The sequence below is a fragment of the Platichthys flesus genome, chromosome 15 (assembly GCF_949316205.1).
Source record: "Platichthys flesus chromosome 15, fPlaFle2.1, whole genome shotgun sequence".
Taxonomy (NCBI): domain Eukaryota; kingdom Metazoa; phylum Chordata; class Actinopteri; order Pleuronectiformes; family Pleuronectidae; genus Platichthys; species Platichthys flesus.
The window spans coordinates 19189826-19209794 of NC_084959.1; the positions used below are offsets into that span (position 1 = coordinate 19189826).

The following is a 19969-nucleotide window of genomic DNA, read 5'->3' on the forward strand; positions in this document are numbered from 1 at the left end:
GGTATCAAGTTGTACTCTCCCCACTAACACCACAATCCTAGCTTAAGCTCTGAAGCTTGACGAGGGAGCAGAGGTGCAGCTGACTGTTTGGATGAGAGTGTAGTTCAAATAAACAGCTTAAATACCAAACAGCCTCCCCGACTCTAACCCTCCCTTGCCAAGTATCACAGTCCCCCAGCCATAGCTCACCACTATGAAGTTTGCCAGCAGCCCTCAGCTAATTTGTGGTGTTATTTTGAAAAGCATGTTGATGTGAGAAAGAGGGGAAGCCAGAAGAGAGGAAGAACCTGGGCCTGGTTACACCTCCCAGCTTCCCCTGTTGTGAGCGACGGGTGGGTTCACCACCTCATCAGCAGACCACACAGCATTTCCTGGCCAGAGGGAAGGAGGGATAGTCCGAGTGGACAGGAGAGGAGAGATGGCCATTAACGGCTTTGACTCTGCCTCGGGTGTTCCGCTAATCCAACTGCAGTGAAACCTGAGCAAGGGCATAATGAGACAGCACTTGAATCGCTTGCATGCATGTAGACACACAGGCAGCTTCTGTAATGCCGACGAAGACTTCAACTAGAAACGGCTACATGAAAATTGACACTTTTCCAGCTTTTCAGACATTTGATCTATGCATTTAAGTTGAAACCCCTGTGGAATGAGTTTTAACACGCGGCACAGGCTGCATTTAATCTGATCTTTGCGAGCAGTAGGAATGTGCAGTGTGGATGTGTGTAAAACCAGTTGGCCCCATTTGAATAAGAGTGAAAGAGGCCCAGACTGATGACTCTCTGGGGACCGATTTCTCTTTCCAGCCCTCCAAGTCTATCTCCCTGATGAAATCACAGTGGTGTCAGTGTGTCTGCCCAAGCTGTCACTCTCCTTATTGCTGCAAGCCAGTTACTCTGCTATCGAGCCTCCTAGCTGAATAGAGGGAGGGGAAAAGGAAAGAGAAAGAACAACAGAGAATGAAAGAGAGCTTTTTACACTTGACACAATGGATGAGCAGAGTGTCAACACCCCTTGATGCAGTTGGAGAGTCTTGAAAGAGGGAGAGAGCCGAGGCTGTCCATTACATCAGAGGAGCCAACTGTACAATGAACTGTAACCCCCCATGGGCTGGCTTGGTACAGTCCACTTGGCTTTACTCACAGACTGAAAGGGCTTCATGGAGAACAGGCCAACACAGAGCAGATCCAACCAGCAGACATAGAGCTGCAGTACTGATCTCAACCAGGGTGGCATTGGACCTGTTGACTGGTAGAGTTGTGTATATGTGTGTGTATGTGTATGTGTATGTGTATGTGTATGTGTATGTGTTTGTGTGTGTGTGTGTGTGTGTGTGTGTGTGTGTGTGTGTGTGTGTGTGTGAGTCAGACAGAAAGTTGAAGGTGTTTATGAGCGTGTGTGGATTTCTTATGAGCATGTGACTGTAATTGAGATTTAAGCATGTCTGCGTTTGTACTCTGTTGGTTCAAGAGGCGATTGTCTATTGTTTCCCTAAGCTGCCACAGTGACTGACAAGAAACACATGCTGCAGTGCCAGTCAGTGTTGTTTGAAAGGCTTGAGTTTAGCTGACACTCTTTTTTCTATGCTGTTGCTGCTGTCTTTAGGCGTTTTTATCTTTGCTCTGACCTGAACTCTTCCCCACCTGTAATTTGTCACTTTAGTGTAGTTTACAGTCTTCAGACGCTGTTTTGGAAAGGATCTGTCAGCCGCGGGTGTTGTAAATGTTTCATGATGACAGAAATACTATGACAGAAGATACACACCTGTTATTTGACAAACACAACATTTAAACGTAACTTTTGTTTTTCACAAGGGAACTATTGAAAGCCACCTTTATGTTTTACGTGTGTGTAAAAAGTCCCATGATCTGCTGATAACACTTCGTTCGTAGGCCAGAGTGATAAACTGTAACTGTAGTTATCACAGCATAGTGATAAAAACTGCTTTCAGACATAGACTGTACTGCAGATTATGACATTCTCTAGAGTTTCTCCTGCCAGCCCCCTACATATATCCTGCCTCCTGATGTGGCCCCTGCCCTCACCTGAACGCTCCCTAAACTTCTGTGTTGCTGTGAACGCACCTGAGCGGGAATCCTCCTGCTGTGTTGTTAATCCCATAGCTGAAAATGGCTTATGTATAACACTGTAATGACTCAGGTGGCATAGTGTTCTCACCCCAGTTCTTAAATTATTGTCTAAATCGATGGTTATGCACACATGCTCACTGCTGCGAGGCTGAACTGGCAGAGAAGGTTCATGGCTGAGTGAGGAGGAGGGACGGTGAGATGTACAAAGCTCTGGGCCTCTCAGAAGCCCTGTCACTGTGCACTGCTCTCCAGGGAACCACATGAACACAACACATCTACATTGGCCACCGACCATCTCTCACTCATCACTAGTAGAGATATCAAGGCCTTTGAGGAGTCACATCAGCTGGCTTATGTAAATGTGACATGTTTGAGGTCAAACGGTTAGGCTCGTTCCACAGCTGCCTTGTCTCTGAGTTTAGTTTTACACCATTGTGGCGGTGTGTGCTGACCAATGCTATGGACTGGACGGCTGCTCGTTACACGCTGCTGTTATTTCAAAGCCTCAGTGAGCCTTGGCATGACAGCCAAACCTGCAGAGGATCTGTCAGCCCGGGCAACAAGTGTCCCCCTGAGGGCTGCCCTGCAAAGGCCCTGAGCTGTGAAAGTCTGCCCTTTAGCCGGCTTTCTACCAAGCCCTTCTCGCGGTCACCTGTGCCAGCATGCCTGTCGTCAAGTCCCTGAACCAGCTCTTCTCCCGTTACAGACCCTCCAGCCTGACCTCACACCCTCAGGGATATATAAAGATTTGTTCTCTAAAGGAGAGCTGGAAATGAGACTCTCTGCTACCACTGGCCCCACTGCTACATCCTCATGTGCACATGAAGATGGTGATGGTGTTTTCGGGGTGCGGCGAGAGGGGGGGGGGGGGGCAGTCCAAAAGTTGAGGCCTTAGGAGCTGTCTAAGCAGCGAGGCAGCAGATTTTCCACATGCTGGTGGAGTGAGAAGGGAGGAGTAGGAGTGAGATGCAGAAGCAGTTAAGAGCAAACACAGGAGCACCTGTAATCAGAGCTACTGTAGGTGGAAGAGTGTTGTGGCTGCTGCTCTCTGATAGTAAATGGCTTCGTTATGACATGAGAGAGAGAAGACGGAAGACCTTGGCCTAACAGACAGAGAATTAAAGAAGCACGAATGGATACTAAGAAAGGTAGGACAGACAGGACAGAGCCAGTTTCTTTCCCTTTGTGCTCTATTCTGTCACTCTTGATTGTCCTTCGTTTCTCTCTTGCACTCATACTGTAAACATGTGTAAGTGCTTGTACTCTGTGGCCCGGCAGCCACACTTCATGGCCTTGCATCCGTCAATAGAGCTCAGAACATCCAGTGGCTCACTCAGCCCAATTACCCAAGATTGCTACCATTTCACAGAAGATCACAGCCACAGATAGTCTATCGTATAATAGGAGTCAGGGCTGTATGTGGGCTGTGTGTGCGTTGAGAGCTGCACACACCGTGGAGCATGACATCACTGCACACACACACACACACACACACACTATATTTACATACGCACTAACTTTGGATTTACAAGTTGTATTGCAAAATTCATAAACCAAAGGAGACAGGCATGAAATATAGATGTTAAGAGAGGCGGCTTAACAACTCTCCCCCTGCCGCCCGCCTGCTTTTGGCCTCTTGCTCAATCAGTGCTTGTTAAAGCTGCGGTTTGTGTTACTGTGAGGTGATATCAGCACACTGTGGTATTCTCACTGAAAGACTACACATGTCATGCTCTCACAGCCAGAATAGTTGGCCTGCTCACCGGAACCCCCTCCTTTAATTGTGTTTAGCTTCCCACTCCCCTTCCCCAGCCACCCCTGGGAGTCTAGCACTAATAAAACAGCTCCAGTCCAAGACCCTCCACACAGTAGGATGTCCAGGCTGTGTAACCCAACACCCCCCCTGGCTGTAGCTTTCGAGAGTTGCTGACATGACGGAGACCAGCAGGGAGGCGTCAATCATTGTCAGGCCCCCTGAGCCTTGAGCTCCCATCTGGGGCACGTCCAACATGCATGCCTGTATGCTGTGAACTCATTGCTGCGAGGTGCTCCGACACTCCAGAGACGTAAAAGGGTATCACAGTGTTACTGATCTGAGAGCAGCTAATGCTGTTAAATTCTCCAGAGCTGAAGAAGGGAGTGATGACGAGCTAATGGACTGGAGATTCTCTGGAGGCTTTGGCTATGAGATCAGGGCGAAATCTCCCTGGAAGGTTTCTGAGCTAATACAAAAGTCCTAGCTTTTCAATTCGATGTTACATTTTTAAACATTTGAAGACCCTGTACATTTAGTAGAGCAGGAAAAGATGGAGATTGTGGGGTTGTGTGTCTGCAGATGAAGAAATGAATCCCTTGGTTAATTTGCAGACTTAGGCATCATGGACTGTAACCACTGTGGGCACTTGTATTCGAACATTAGGGATCTGAAAACCATCCAGTCCTGCAGACATGGGAGTTAAGCCCAGATGTCATCCACTAATATGAACCCCAGGGTATTTCACTGAGGAAGACAGACTCTCCTGAGTGTGAGAACATTGTAGGTTTCACACACATTTTATTCACTGGAGGGCTGTTGTTCTGGACTGCATTATAATGTATATCTGTACCCAATAAAATTGCAGAAAAACATGGAGAGAAAAAGGACAGATGCTCCTGCACATCGGCTTGATAGGTCTCAGAGTTCAAACTGTGGCTTTCAAGAACATGCAAAACTGATGATACCACAGAGAGGAAGCTGACAGAAACTAGCAGTCTCCTGTTTATTGTTCTCCTCTGTGTGGAAAGGATATCTTTTAAAAGATGTGCATCATTAATGTGACTGCAGTCTTCATTAAGAATAAATAAACAGCCCGGTCCCTCTCCAAAGAGCTCTTTGGGGTACACATGGTGCTTAAACCACTCGTGAGGTCAGACCACTGCCATCACTTGCTATTCAATTAGATACTCTAATTTTGTTGTCAAACTAAATATGAAGAGTATGAAGTGTTTATCTTTATTTATTTATCGTTTTTTCAGGGACTAAATGGTTTCCAGGCTGACACCCTAGGCAAAAATATCCCTTAAAACATTCTCCACAACGGGGGACCTGTCATTTTACTGAATGCACAGTCCACAAGAGAGACTCTGATTGTTATTAATGTTTACTGAGTCAACCAATGATAGAAATAGAAATTCCAATGAGGGAAACAAGTCCTTGTTCAGCACACTAAGTATTTTAAAAGGAGCTATATGTTGCTTAAGCTACAAGCATTGTTAGCAATAATAGATGTGTAGTGGAGACATTCAGCATTAATTCCACTAAGAGCTGTCTCCAGCAGCGGAGAATAACTTGTTTTGCCTCTATTGTCGTCACTTCTACTTCTATTGACTTTAGCATGCTTACCTGCTAGCCCCAGTTTCCCCCGGTGAGTATAGTAATATGTCATCACCACCATTAGATGGATTACCAGTAAATCCGATACAGATATCAACGTTACCCATAGGATGAATATGAATGACTTCTTTCAGCAGTACTATGTGCTGACATTTGATGAATTATCATGACATCTGTTACAATTATGTTCCCACGCAAGATGAATTGCAATAACTGTTAAAGATCACGTTTCATCATCAGGTACATTTTTTGGGCCAGTTCTTTATGACCAAATAGCTGCAAAAGGAATGGTCGTCCTCAGCTGTACTTTGTGTTCCGTGCTAGTTAACAAATGTGAGCAAGCAATCGTGCTAAAATAAAATGGTGAACATGGTTAAAAAATACACCTGCTAAACATCTGGATGAAGGTAGTCGTGGGTCTTACTGCTGCATGACACTGGCACAGGACAGACCTGCAATCAGCACCCACAGGTTGCTGGTCATTGCGTCATCGCGTGCCCCCAAGTACACAGGCAGACTGCCCTCCCTCCAGACCTGCCCCTCCCTTGCTCCCTACCTCCCTCACCATTAGCACCTGTTTCCTAGAAGCTCTCAACAGTTACACAGCTGTCGCAGCCTCACAGCCTCCATTCCAGTGACTCTGAACCTGCTCGGGTTCGTCTGGTTGCTGTAAATAGAGATGTTAATGACTGTCGATGTAGGAATTATCTCTTACCTACTTTGGTACTGTTTTGTCTTCAGGCAAAGGTCACAGGAGTGGGTGTGTTGCTATAAAGAGATTTGTGGACATCACCTTAAGTTGGCCACCGTCCAGTAATGATTATCGGTATCCATGTATTATTGTTGACCTTTTGCTTTTGAGTCAGTTTGGAATCCCACCTGTTGTATTGCTTCTTTCCAAAATGAGGCAGGCAGTGTTTCACATTAATTATCTCACCGGTGGCGGCCCGCCACATTCTAGTTATTTACACCACAGTTTCATAATGAACCAAAAATACTTCTCACATACAGAAGATATCTCTACCTTGGTCTGTGCAGCGCTATTTGCGGCACTATATACCGCTTGCTCACGCTACCGTACTGCATACATGACGCTTTTGCCATCCACGCAGACAGTCAGCGAGAAACATGGGTGAATTAACAGGAACTAAAGGATCTGTACGTTGGCTTTTTGCAGCCTCATCTCTTCAGAACCGTAATCAGTAGGACAGGTTCAACCCTCCCTGCATTTCACTTCTGCTCAGAACATAACTGTGAAGTACACACCGTGGCCATAACTCAGTCAGTCTCATGGCTGCTGCTATGTGTTAGCTTGTTGGTTTTGTGTGATTGGAGCTATGTGACCCCCGCCTGGATGAAATCCCATAAATGAGTGTGAGGGTTTAGAATGTGTTGAGGTGCTATTTTGAGGAGGACAGGACAGAAGGGTTGACAGCAAGGGACAGAAGCCCAGGATGTCAGAGAGGCCTGTTGACCCAATAGCAATTTGTCTCCAAGCACAGATGTAGTCGTAACCACCCACTCACATGACGGAGGAGGAAAAATAGAGAGATTAGCTAAATAGTTTGGCTGGACTAGGGCACTAATGTATTTTGAAAAGGACAGGTGCTGAGCTGCCAGTTGTGCTTTTTAAAGATTGTGTTGTTGCTCACTTGTTAATCATTTATATTGCCCAGGTCGTATCTAGCGATGGTAATGAAACACAATATGCAAAATTGATCCCCCAACGTGCTGCAGTAATGACCAAGCACCATATTAAACCTAATGACACACGTCTCCTGTCACTTTCTCAGCAGAGCGCAGTAGAAATGATTGTTTCAAAGATCTCAACATGGGTCTCTCCAGTGACCCAACTGACCTGTTTCTTAACTGATGTTTTATTGTTGTTTTTAATAAAAAATGTATGTTCGAGATTTCATCATATTCAGTCAGGTCAGAGTTGGACTCTATCTAATGATTACATGCTGAAGTGTAGCTATAACCATGAGTGTGGAGTGTGCAGCTACTACACTGTGAACTGTAGGAGATGGCTCACCATGGGATAATGAGTGATCCCCCTAAGCCTCCACTGGGTCCCCTGACAACCAGCCTTAATAATTGGCTTTCCAGCATACACAACACACACACACACACACACACACACACACACACACACACGGCTGACCCTCAAAAAACCCTCCCATAACCCATTTACCTCTGAAATCTGGCCTCTCGCTTTTGCCTCAGCTTACCCACACACCCACAGGCCTCATTCTCCTCTGTAACGCTTCACCAAGCAGTGTGTGCTAGTTAGAAGCCACACAATGCTCCTGAAACAGCAGGGCTCCACATTTTAAGCAAACCAAGAGGGAATTGCGCTTATTTGTTTCCAGGGATGAAGAAGACTGACAAATGAACCCTCACGGGAGGGAAACTGGTGTATACTCCTCTTCTCTTCTTCCCCGCTCCGCCTGGCCCTGGAGTCTTCATTATGACCAGAATAGGCACTTTCTTTTTAGCGCGTTAGCACGTTCTCAAAACAAGCCGTGGACCTCAGAGAGGTGCAGCGGAAGACTAGAGAATTGGGATTTCTTCTCTCCTGTCTGCTGCGGTGAAGTTGTTTGCCAGCAGCAGTCTCTCTTGACCGGTAATAGCATTTGTAAGTGGAGAAGACTGACATGGAGGAGTCAGATGGATTTGAGGGCTGCTGGGCTTTCTTGTTCATTGATGCACGTGAGAGCTTGACAGGGACCTGTCTCGTGTGCTGGCGGCCAGAGACGAGTTTATAGTTTTTATGTAAGGGTTAGTTAACTCTGAAGGCCGCTGCGTATTTGCATGATACTTTTCATCACTGTTCTTGGCCAAAGGCAGAAAAGAGACGGTTACAAAAACCCTTCAACCTGGTAAAGTGAATCTTTTTTCCTCTCCTGACGGGCTGGCACATGTCCCAGTGAGCTCACCCACAAAGAGCAGAAGTCAATAGCTGATGATTGTTGATATTGATTGTGATCTTGCATCAGGAATTGCCTCCTCTGACCCCTTATGTACAATATGACATGCACCTGTGGCCGCTAATACCTCACTTAGCATTTTAATGCTAATGGGCGGAGGTTGTCCTTGAGCCCTTAGTTCAGCCTGCTCTCACAGGAGTTGGTCTAGAGGGAGTGCGTGTGTCAGTGAGATGGAAGTCAGTGTGACAGGCTGCCGCTCTGCAGAGCAGGTGTCTGTCTAAGCCCACGGGAACTAGGCCCCATCTACACCTCTTTGGCAGGAGAAGGGTTTAGCCGGCTTGGCTGAGGGTAGGAGGATCCCTCGCTTTTGCCCCTGAACCCCCTGCGGCCAATGGGAGAGTTAATTAGAGTCTATGTATGCACTGTCATCCCCCATGAGCCTCTCTGCCTCTGGAGCAGGCGGGCCTATTAGCTATTGTTCTGTGTGACTTCAACATTATACAGCAGCCGTTTTTCATTCTTTTAGTTAATTTACACTTTGGACATAATGGAGTCCACCAAGGGCTTCTAATGGCAGGTCATTTCTTATTTGGTAATTATTCAAAGGTCATAAAATTAATACTCACCTTATCAGACAGCAAGCTAATTCTGCAGCCGTCCTTCACGCTACATGCAAAAGGGACTTAATGAGTCCTGTAATATGTGCTAACATTCATCAATCTGAAGCTAGTTAGCATGAGGAATAGAAACACTAGTGGTGAGCATCAAATGTTCACAGTAAATGCATAGTCTGATGGGTGGCAGTCATCACAATGCTGAATTTGTGTATAAAGTGAAGGTTCTGTCATCCAAAGAAGAACACACTTAACCTTGAGAATGTTCCTTGGTTACGATACAAACTGATTTAGACAGAACAAGAAAAACACATTTCAGTTTCTCCCCGGGGATGGTGCTAAAGGCTCAGGAAGGGACTGATGCTCTTGCCAGCAACTCGGCAAACCCAAGCACACTTTGTCATTGTGAGAAGGAAGAGTAAGAAAATAATGTGTTTGTGCCAGTTTGCAGAGGAGAAGGTAGAGAGAAAGACAAGAGTCCACAACAGGCCGCTAGCTCACATTCATCATCTGTGTTGAAGCGGATTTCATCTGCTGTTTATTTACTGATCCCGGTGGACATTGTGCTTATTCACAGCTGTAGAGCTGAGCCTCTGATGTATGAATGTCTATAGAAAGCCATGATCCTGACTGGTGTCAAGTGTAAAATGTGTTTATCTTTGTGTTCATTTTAACATTGAGTTTGAAAACTAAGAATTGTTACTGGAGATTCTGTTTTTGTTGACACTGTTGTTCTCTTTTTTTTACACAGTGCCAGATTTTGGCGTTGATGTGCTCTCCACCAATGGCAGCCAGGAGCCTAACGGCCCAGGCCTTCTCAAGGTGTCAGGCCTAGAGCGCAGTCAAGAGCGGAGCCAGGAGAACTGCAGGGACCCACAAGCCCCTGCAGCCAGCACCCCAAATCAGCCTTTGCCCCCCCAAGTCATCCCCCTGACTCAGCCCCAGCCATCCATCCCCCTGCCCCAGTCCCCCAACTGGAGCCAGGCGAAAAGCCCAACCCAGGCACCAGCCGCAGCCCACCCGCCCCCACGTTCAGAGGCTCTTCCCAGGCCTCAGACGCCCGCAGCCCTGCCTCTCGCCCAGGGCCAAGAGCCCTCGCTGCCCCCCCCTCCCCGGCCCCAGCATCAGCCTGAACTGCTGTCTCACCCCCGGCCATCACCAACGCCCAGCCTTCACCCACATCCTCCATCACCTGCCCTCCCAACCCACCACCCTCACCAACAGCATCCCAGTCAGGCAGGGCCCCACCGGCCCCCGTCCCGCTGCCACTCCCGGCCCCTGTCTGTCTACAACGGCCTTAACCTCAACGGTCACAGGTAAGACAAAAATCCCACAGGCTCACACAGTTCTGGGATAATTATCTGTTCATCACTAACAATTGTCTTGGTTCATTATACATGGCGATGCAGTATAGACAAAACATCCACATTCATACACACTAGAATATCTCTCGAGCTGGATTTCCGCACGGTGCCCATTACCATGTAAATTGCTATCAGGCAGAGCTGGAAGTCCCTGAGCCAAACAGTAGCACTGTTTAATAACAGTGAAATAAAAGGGCCACACTGCTCCCTGAGTGCCACTGATTTATTAGCCACCCACATTGTCGTCAGTGCAGTTTCCAGCCCCTATCGGTTATACTGGAATCATTTGCAATAGTTTAGTATAACCTTGAATCAGTAGCACACTCATACACATGTTTTATTTGTGCAAAACAGGAGGAAAATGGGCTCATAGCCGTGTTCATTTGACTACATAGAGTTCCGTTCTTCAGAGAGATGGTCATTTTGTCAATTTGTAGCAGAACTCCTCTTGGTGCATTCAAGTACATTCACAACAACTACATTTTTCATTTGATTAAAAAAATTAAAATAACCAGAGCTAGTTCAAGGCCAATTTTAATCTGTTGTGTTCTATATCTGTGGAAAAGCATTGAGACCTATGAGTTGCTTCATTAATTAAAGACTCCAGGACTCCAACCTGGCTCCTTCAGAACCCACTCAGTCCCAACAACAGCTCTTCACAGGCTCTCAGGACTTGGCTTTGCCTCCCACTCTCTGTGCCAGCGCTGCCAGTCTGGCAGAGCCCCAACAGGCCCTGGCACCCGCTGAGAGTAATCGCGGGTGCCGGGGCCCACAGCAAAGAGCGAGCCCTGCAAATGAGCTTTCAGGCTTAGTACGGAGAGCTGTGGAGACGCAGGCTCTGTGGCTGCCCCTAGGGAGGGAAAACCCACACACACACTACAAAAGGCTGTTTGCTTACACATGCATACACGCCCTCTCTCCCTCGATTCCCATTTCCGATGCACATGCTCGCTACCTGGCTCTGGAGGAAGTGCCTTAACAGAAGCTGTTCAAAGACAGATGCTCGTTCTGTTGTGCTTGCCAGTGGTGTTTTATTTGCATCTGAGGGTGCTACGAATGTGGTGTTTTCACAAATCATGTTTGTCCTGAATTCTGTGAAGCACAAGCGAGGTGACAGTCGAGGTGTGAAAACACTGCGCGGGGTATTGAACGTCGGAGCAGATGGAGATTAGGGGGTGTGGAGGAACAAGTGTTAATTTTGACATATCACGCCTCACTTAACATGGCTTCCTTCTCCCAATCTCTCCCGTTTCTTTTCACACTCTCTTTACAGCAGCAGCAGAAGCAGCACCCCAGGCTCCAAGCCCCACGGGCCGCCTGGTCCCTCCTTTCACCTCCCCCACCACCCGCCCCCTCCCGCGGCGGCAGCAGCAGCAGCCTCTACCTTTCCCCTGCCCTTGGCTGCCAACCAGAGTACCCCCCACGGCTTCCCCCCTGCCTTGCAGTCCTTGCCACACCCACACCACCCCAATATGTTCGCTCCTCCAGCAGCCTTACCTCCACCACCACCATTGACTTCGAGCACCCTGCCAGCACCTGGACATCCTGCAGCTGGGAGTGCCTATTCAGGTAACCACCACAGGCTGCCAGCAAATGTCTCCACAGCGCCCCCAAGTGGTGTAGTAGAGGACTGTACATTGACTGACACTTTATTTAGTCTGTCCCTGCAATAGGACTGTTGCTGGGGACAGTCGAGACACAGGCAGCATTTGATTATAAAGCGTTTGAGAGGAGGAGACAGATGGACAGACAGAATGTTACTGTGGTCATTATTTAGAGAGTCCACAATGATCTGCATGTGCCTGGCGTTTGGTGTGTTAATAGTGGTGTGGACAGTTCAAGTTCAGTCTGCCATGCTCTGATTGATCGATTCTCACACACCAGTAATATCCAGCAGCAAGTCAGGCCAAATATTAAAAGTGATTCCAGACCCCGTGCACATTTCCATGAAGTGCTGCTACGCTAAATGTCAGGGTCAGTGTGGGAGGAGGAGGGGTCGCCATTCCAAGAAATTCTATTTGAACCTCGAATGGGATTCATGGGTGAGAAATCAATTTGGTCAATACGGAGCAGAGCGAGCTGGATTTTTTTCAAAAGATACTAATGAAATTTTTATGAAGAGAAAATTCCGACAACACTCCCAGACCAATAAAGCTGAAAATGAAATGCAGAAAATATTGTAGTGAGTCACTGTGGAATAGGAAGGATAAGGTTACACTGGAGGAGACATAATCTCTCAAGCCTGGCTCTGTTGAATTTAGAAGAAAAGCCAGCGATTACGTGAAATCCATTCTTGCTCCACAGGCTGCGCAGAGGTTATTAGAACAACAGATGTCGTTCTCTCAGAGGGGCTGAAGTGTATCAAATCACAACATTTGACAGTTCCAGCAGTCAGTCAGTTTTAATCATGTCGAGCCGCGTTGAGATTTAAAATGACATGCTAATAATCACACTCATTTACTGCTTGTCTCTCCTTTTTTATATATTTATCATTACTTCTCCCTCATCTCTATCAGACCGTTTCTTATGTGTACATATTTTAAGCATTGAGCTAAAAACAGTTTCTTCTAATCAATGTTGTAAGTATAGTATTTTTGATGATGTTCTCACGTGGCATCTATTGCACTCTGTCCGTCCTGGGATCCCTCACATGTGATTCTCTCTAGTTTTCCCCTGTTAAAAGTTTTTTTTGGTAGTTTCTCCTGCCTCTTGTTGCGGGTTAAGGACAGAGGATTTCGCACTTTGTTAAGCCCTATGAGACAAACTTTTACATTCATCCTAAACAAAGATCCAATAGAAAAACAATCCACAGCAACACAATTCTAACCACATTGAGGTCCCTGGGATGAAACCTTACATAATTGGTTCTGAGGTCACTGAGTGCATATACAGAGTCTGTTATGTAAAAATGTGTGAACCCCTCATTAACAAATCTGGTTCTAATCCTATCCTCTTATTTCTACTTCAGAGCAAGAACTTCTGCGCCAGGAGCTCAACACCCGTTTCCTGGCCTCTCAAAACTCCGACCGCGGCGCCTCGCTGGGCCCTCCCCCCTACCTGCGCACCGAGTTCCACCAGCACCAGCATCAGCACCAGCATCAGCACCAACACACCCACCAACACACCCACCAGCACACCTTCACGCCCTTCCCCCACGCCATCATGCCCACCCCAGCACCGCCTATGGTGCGTACCCCTACCAGAAATGTGAGGATAAGTAGAACACTACTGTATTGGGACGGAGGGGAGGGTGACTTCATATAAACATTACCACAACCAAAGAGTTTCTTCTGATAATGACTTAAACATGTAGAGGAGTTGGCGGGCATGGCCCTGAATGTGTTTTCTCTCTGTGGGAGGGAGAGTGAAGATTTCACACAGTTTGACATGTGTGTGAGCAGCACACTGTGAGTTTCTGTGGCGGCCTCTCAATGATGACCATGTGTGTCCGTCCACACCACAATGATGCCTTTATTCTCCCAGAAAGCCTTTCTTGTGTTTTCTCTGGCATCGTCTCGAGATTCGAACGCAGTTATTTTCTAAATTGGCAATAAATCGCCCAAAGCATGTTAACTTCAGAGCCAGCTTTCAGAACATAATACACTTAATTCATTCTGAATTTAATGACATCATTTGGGCCGATTTGGGGTTTTTATTACTGGCAAATACCTTGTGTTAAGAGCCCTGCTGTTTGTTGGGGAGACCACAGGCAATGGGTGGCTGGTCCTAAGGCTCACACAAACACACACACGCACTGACACACACACACACTGCCTGGCTGCTTGGCTCTGATGATACCTCAAAGGCAGCATGGCGAGGGCCTCTGACAGCTAATGAGGCCATAAAAAGCCTCTTTATGGCTGCAGTATTTAGTCTTGACTGGGGAAATATTCACTCTGAGCCTGTGCTGCACTAAAACGAGACCAAATGAGACACAGAGCCCACGCTAGTTTACAAGGTCTTGAGATGATCACGGAAAGAGGAGGATGAAAACGGTCTGGCTTAGGAAGTGTTTGAACTTTGATCTCGGAGATTGTGGACCTTTAATCATAATCTGAATCTGTAAGCATGTTCTAAGATATAAAACACAGTGAGTGATGTCGTATGTGTTGGCCTGAAATGACCCTGTACAACCCTGTGACAGTAAACATGTGGAGGTTTTCATGTCTTCTCTACACGTTTGTTTAATTTCTCCTACAGTTTGACAAATACCCAACGAAAGTGGACCCCTTCTACAGACACAGCGTGAGTTTTCTCTGCCCGTCTGCAGACATGTCTGTTGCTGTGTGTGTATGTGTGTTAGATTCCATGAAACTGTTGTTCTGCATCTTAATAGACACTGTTAGCATCCGAGCGGCATCATTTCCCCCCCGCAGCCTCAGCCTCAGCAAATGTTGTGATTAATGAAACTTTGCTGTTTTCTTAGGCCTTGTAGCACAAGATTTATTGTGCATGCATCTAACGATGAAATGATTGTGCATAGAAATTAGTACAGACGGGGACTCTGGCTGCTTAACAGAGCAGACTGCGTTATTGCCAGAGGAATACTACATCTTTGTCCTGCTTACTACTCTTCATTTACATTCGTCTGCAAACAGCAGTGGCTGCCTCATTATTATTTACTAAAGGCGACTTCCATCGGTCCCCACTCTCCTACCATGTTTGAAGCTTCCACCCACCTGCTGTGTGTTTCTGCATAAGAAAGCTTTTTCCTCAAACTGTCCTTCAGAGCTGAGATAAATGTATATGCATCTCAACCCTGGGTCACACAGATGTTACACAGCGCTGCTAGTTTGTTTTTAAGCACTTCATTTGTGATTCTCTGTATTCCCTCACTCTTATTATGGCAGCAGCAAATACCCTGAAGCTTTTCCCTCTCTATGAACATAGTGATGTCTTAAACATGAAGCTCAGGGAAAGTTGTATTTTAAACCTTCCACCACGGCCTCCAGAGATTCTTACAACTCCTCCTGGCTTTATATAATTTTACTGCAGCATCCATGAATAAAGACTTGCAAGTTAGAAATGAAAAACATTCTCTATTCCCACTAAGGTTAACATGACAGACGGGATCAATTACACAGAGGAGTTTTTTACATTTCTGCTTTTCCTCTGGATGAAATTATGGAAGCCTTGAGCTCTTGTTTGGTTTACATGCATTTTGCTTCTATTACAACATTCTAGTTTTCATATCAAAGGATGGTTTCCCTTAGTTAAATCCACTGGGAATGAACTGGAAATATTTTATTAACCGCAGTTGTGAAACATGTAGGCAATCATTTATAACTCTAACCCATTAGAAAAGTCTGATTGAATGTTGCTCATCCGTCATTAGAACTTGATTGTTGTTGCATTTCCTCCTCCTAATGGAGCTGTTGCATGGAATTCACTGTCAGACTGAACCATCCTCACGCCTCCTCTCCCTCTTCTCTCCCTCAGCTCTTTCACTCATACCCACCGGCCATGTCTGGCCTGCCCCCTGTCATCCCTCCGACCGGGCCCTTCGGCTCGCTGCAGGGCGCCTTTCAGCCCAAGGTAAAGCACACGCCCACATCCTCTCAACTCAAGATAGACAAACTGAAAATAGAAGCTATTTACTGACAATCTTGTTTCCATCTGTGTCTGGTGATCTGTAGACCTCTAATCCACTGGATGTGTCCACAAGACCAGGAGCCGTCCCACACACATTCTTACAGAAGGACCCCAGGGTAAGAGCACATGCAAACTAACACACAACACTCCCAACGCAGAGGTAACCCCGACTCTGTATGTGTTGCATAAGTGTCATCAGGCGAAGGTTATCAACTTATGTTACTATAAAGAACTCATCTGCACTTAGTGTGTAGTCAACACAGACTGTTTGTGTTCCTGCCTCTTCAGCTGCTATGTTTGTGATTTGGGTTTTTCAGGAATAAAGAAAAATGTTACGTTTTCTTCATAACAAATACTAAACAGGGACTAAAATAACTCAACCTCTTTTTTCTCCCCCTCTCTCCTATAGCTAACGGATCCATTTCGGCCCATCCACAGGGTGAGTGCTCACTCCACCCAACACACACACACACACACACACACACTCTCACACAAACAATATATCCATGGTGCCCTAAAGGGCTTTTACTAATGCAGTTAATGGTGTCTTTAATGAAATGAGCGCTGCACTTGGAGGCTGAGTACTAGTTTATTTATCGTCTGCATACAGGAGCACAGTCAGGCCTTATTCACAGCAGACATTTTGACATTGGTGTTGTGCACTGAACAGAGGCATCACTCATGTTATCAGATAACACCTATTCTGCTATGACATGTCAAGAAAGGCTGATTGTTTCATTTAAACAGTGCTTGACTGTCTCTCCAAATATGTTTCATGACATGTTTTTTGTCTTGTGTTTACAGAAACCAGGGAAGTGGTGCGCCATGCATGTCCATACTGCCTGGCAGATATACCACCACCAGCAGAAAGTCAAGGTGAGGACTCATCTGACTCCTCTTTCTTTGCATTGTACTTAATCTAAACTTAGATATGTTGCATTATTATTCTACACACTAACTAAAAGTCATAGAGAGACTATTTGAGGTCTGGTTTGAAACTTCACAGGACATTTTAATCATTGTCCAAAAACCTTTATTGATCAAAATCAGTTTACACAATTAGCACAAAATCATAATCAAAATAATCACAGCAATTACAAAAGAAATGGTGACTCACTCACCTTGCACATGTTGTTAGTGTGCACACTGACTTAGTGTTTGTACACAATACACACTAAAACTGTCTCAGAATTATTGAAGTATGGATTTTAAAAACAACTCGACCTCATCAACTGGAAAAATCTGGAGAATTTGGCTGCATCAGTACATCAACTATAATTCTGAATAATTGCTTCATACAGACGCTGACATACTCTCTGATAGTAACCCTACTGTTTCTCTGTCGCTTCTTTGAATGATTAAAATTATAACTAATTTAATGACTGGTTTCTGTAGTCGTAACCATAATCATAATGAGGTTATAATGATGGGTCTATTAAGGAACCTGGCAGCCAGACGACTCCTGTATGTGTCCTTGAGACAAGCTTTCTTAATAGTCACTTACTGTAATGTGCTTCACATTAGATGTACATTCCTTTGCACTGTTAATAACTAATAATAGGTTTCCAGCAGTGTTTAACGTTTTTCTCTGTGTTGCTCTGGCGTCTTCCAGCAGCAGATGCAGGTCGACCCTCACAAGCTTGACTTTGGCCTCAAACATGAGTTCCTGAGTCGACCTCCAGGCCCTGGCCTGTTCGGCGCCATCCATCACCCCAACGACCTGGCACGCCCAGCTACGCTTTTCTCCGCTGCAGGTGAGTGGGTCCGATCTCCAGGTAGAAAGATTGATTGATAGTACAGTAGCCGTCCATCATTTCATGGTGTTCAGACTGAAGATGTTGTCTGTTCATACGATCGTCTGTCAACAGTGCAACAGTATTTATCTGCAACATCAGAACAATAGTGACAATGTCTCTTTAATGCATCTCCCTTCAGTCATTGTGGCCAAAACTATTTTAACTTTAAACTCAAGTAGTAGCTTGCAGGTTTTTCTAGAGATTTCAACTGCATCTTGTGGTCATCCTCAAACAAGGTAGTTTCACATATGTCTGATAGAATAGCCAATGATCTTAATTTAGAATACTAGCATTTGCTTTGCAATTAAGTCACAGACAAATGAAAGATTTGACCTGCTGGTGGCACTAGATTAACAGTCAGGGAATCACAAAAGTAAGTGGACTTCATCCCGTTTGGACCTTGAATGTACTTCAGTAGACATGGACTATCACAGTCAGACAGGTCATCAGCTGCACTGGAATCAGTCCAAAGATTGTTTCTTCCTCTGCAGTCAGACCGGCAGACAGACCTCAGCATCACATTGTGTTTTAGTTGTGGACTTTCCCATGATAGGCATACAGTCACGCCAATGCATATCAGTGTCGACTGTGGGCATGTTTGATGCGCAATCACAATAATAAACTTTATAAGTCCTCAGCCTAGTGGAAAGTGTGTCTGCTTGTTTTATTCAGAAATAACATGTTGACGAGCTCTGAGTTAAGTCTGTTGAAAGACTGTGAGACCTGTGGCATAGAATATCCACTTAGTTGGACAGGGAAGTGAGTCTGATTAAATCAGTATTAATTGTTCAAAAAGAAATACTGCGGGTTATTGGTTAAACATTTAATTATATATGTCCCTAATAAAAATAACCTGAAATGACAGTCTTTCATCCCATCTGCTAATATGGAGAGGGTATTACTTATTACTGCAGTCAGCCACCAGAGGGCACTCAAGATGTTTTGGATGTTGGGGAGCTTTCATGTCATCCATCTTTATACAGTCATTGGTAAGGACATGTTACAGATGAATATCCGATATGTCACTGCCCTTTACAGGGCAAACTGTGAAATGGTTTGTTTATTAGGAAAAAGGCTCACGAATAAACTTTAATGACAATTCAACAAATATCTATCTTAATATCACAGTCAGTGAGTCACGGATGTTCTCATGATATCCTTCTCACTGCCTCCTCAGGTCCCAACCACCCATCTGCAGGTCCCTTCGGCCATCCAGCCCACCATCCTGGAAACTTCCTCGCCCCGGCATCTCACTTAGGTAAGACGACTCAGTTCAGTTCTCTGTCTCATTCTGAAAGATGAAAATGGAGATATTAATTGTATGTGTTGTGTCTCCCACTAGAACCTTTCCCAAGACCACCATCCTTTGGAGGACTGGGAACTCTCAGTTCATCTGCTTTTGGAGGACTGGGAAATCCAGCACTAAGTGAGTTTGGGCTTCATGAACTATTGTTGTTAATCATACTTTTTCCTCTAGCTGCTTTCAGACATGCAGTGAACTCTGCAGATCCTCTGCAGTTTCTACCGACTTTATACACCTGGCCTCCTTAGGTGACAGACGCATAATAATAATAAAAAAAAAAAAAAACGATTCTCTCTCTGAGAAAAAGCAGTGTCATACACGTAGAAGACGCCGACAAAGATGTCAAGAGAGTTTGTGGTGATAAGAACTGTTGACGGGGTAGGGGGGCTGTCTCCGGGTAAACTCTTGAAAAACTCCGTAGCCAATTCATAGGATTTCACCCAGAGGTCATGTCTGAAAACAGCTTTCTTGTTAGTCTAATTGTTGTTTCTAAAATGATTGAAGTTTCAGTAAATGTTATTCAAATCACCGGAAGAATAGAATAACATTGTAGACACACCAGAATAAGATGTGGTGATACGCATTTAACTTGTGTCCTTTTTTTTCCGCGTGTTGAATCCCTAGCAGCGGCCAACTCAGTGTTCGGCCATAAAGATGGCCCCAACCCACAGCAGCACTTCAACAGCAGCAGTAACAGTGGCCACCAGGAGCCTTGGAACCGTCTCCACCGTACCCCACCCTCCTTCCCGACACCGCCACCCTGGCTGAAACCCGGAGACTCTGAGAGGAGCGCCTCCGTCAGCTCCCATGAGAGAGACCGAGACTCTGACAAGAGAGACTCAGTCAGTAAGGATGATAAGGACAGGTGAGTCAAGTACAGTAGAACGTATCTGTCAAAAGTGATCAT

At 45.7% G+C, this 19969-nt stretch overlaps 1 protein-coding gene across 1 annotated transcript in view; it reads left to right on the plus strand.

Annotated features, from left to right (window-relative positions):
- auts2a (activator of transcription and developmental regulator AUTS2 a) overlaps positions 1–19969 on the plus strand; it is a 30798-nt gene that overhangs the window by 8079 nt on the left and 2750 nt on the right. The window contains exons 2-13 of the mRNA XM_062406724.1: positions 9759–10323; positions 11645–11940; positions 13340–13578; positions 14572–14616; positions 15811–15906; positions 16008–16079; positions 16373–16402; positions 16768–16839; positions 17579–17717; positions 18937–19017; positions 19102–19185; positions 19690–19927. Coding sequence (XP_062262708.1) covers positions 11844–11940; positions 13340–13578; positions 14572–14616; positions 15811–15906; positions 16008–16079; positions 16373–16402; positions 16768–16839; positions 17579–17717; positions 18937–19017; positions 19102–19185; positions 19690–19927 — 1193 coding nt within the window. The 5' untranslated portion in view covers positions 9759–10323; positions 11645–11843. The remainder of the gene's footprint in view (positions 1–9758; positions 10324–11644; positions 11941–13339; positions 13579–14571; positions 14617–15810; positions 15907–16007; positions 16080–16372; positions 16403–16767; positions 16840–17578; positions 17718–18936; positions 19018–19101; positions 19186–19689; positions 19928–19969) is intronic.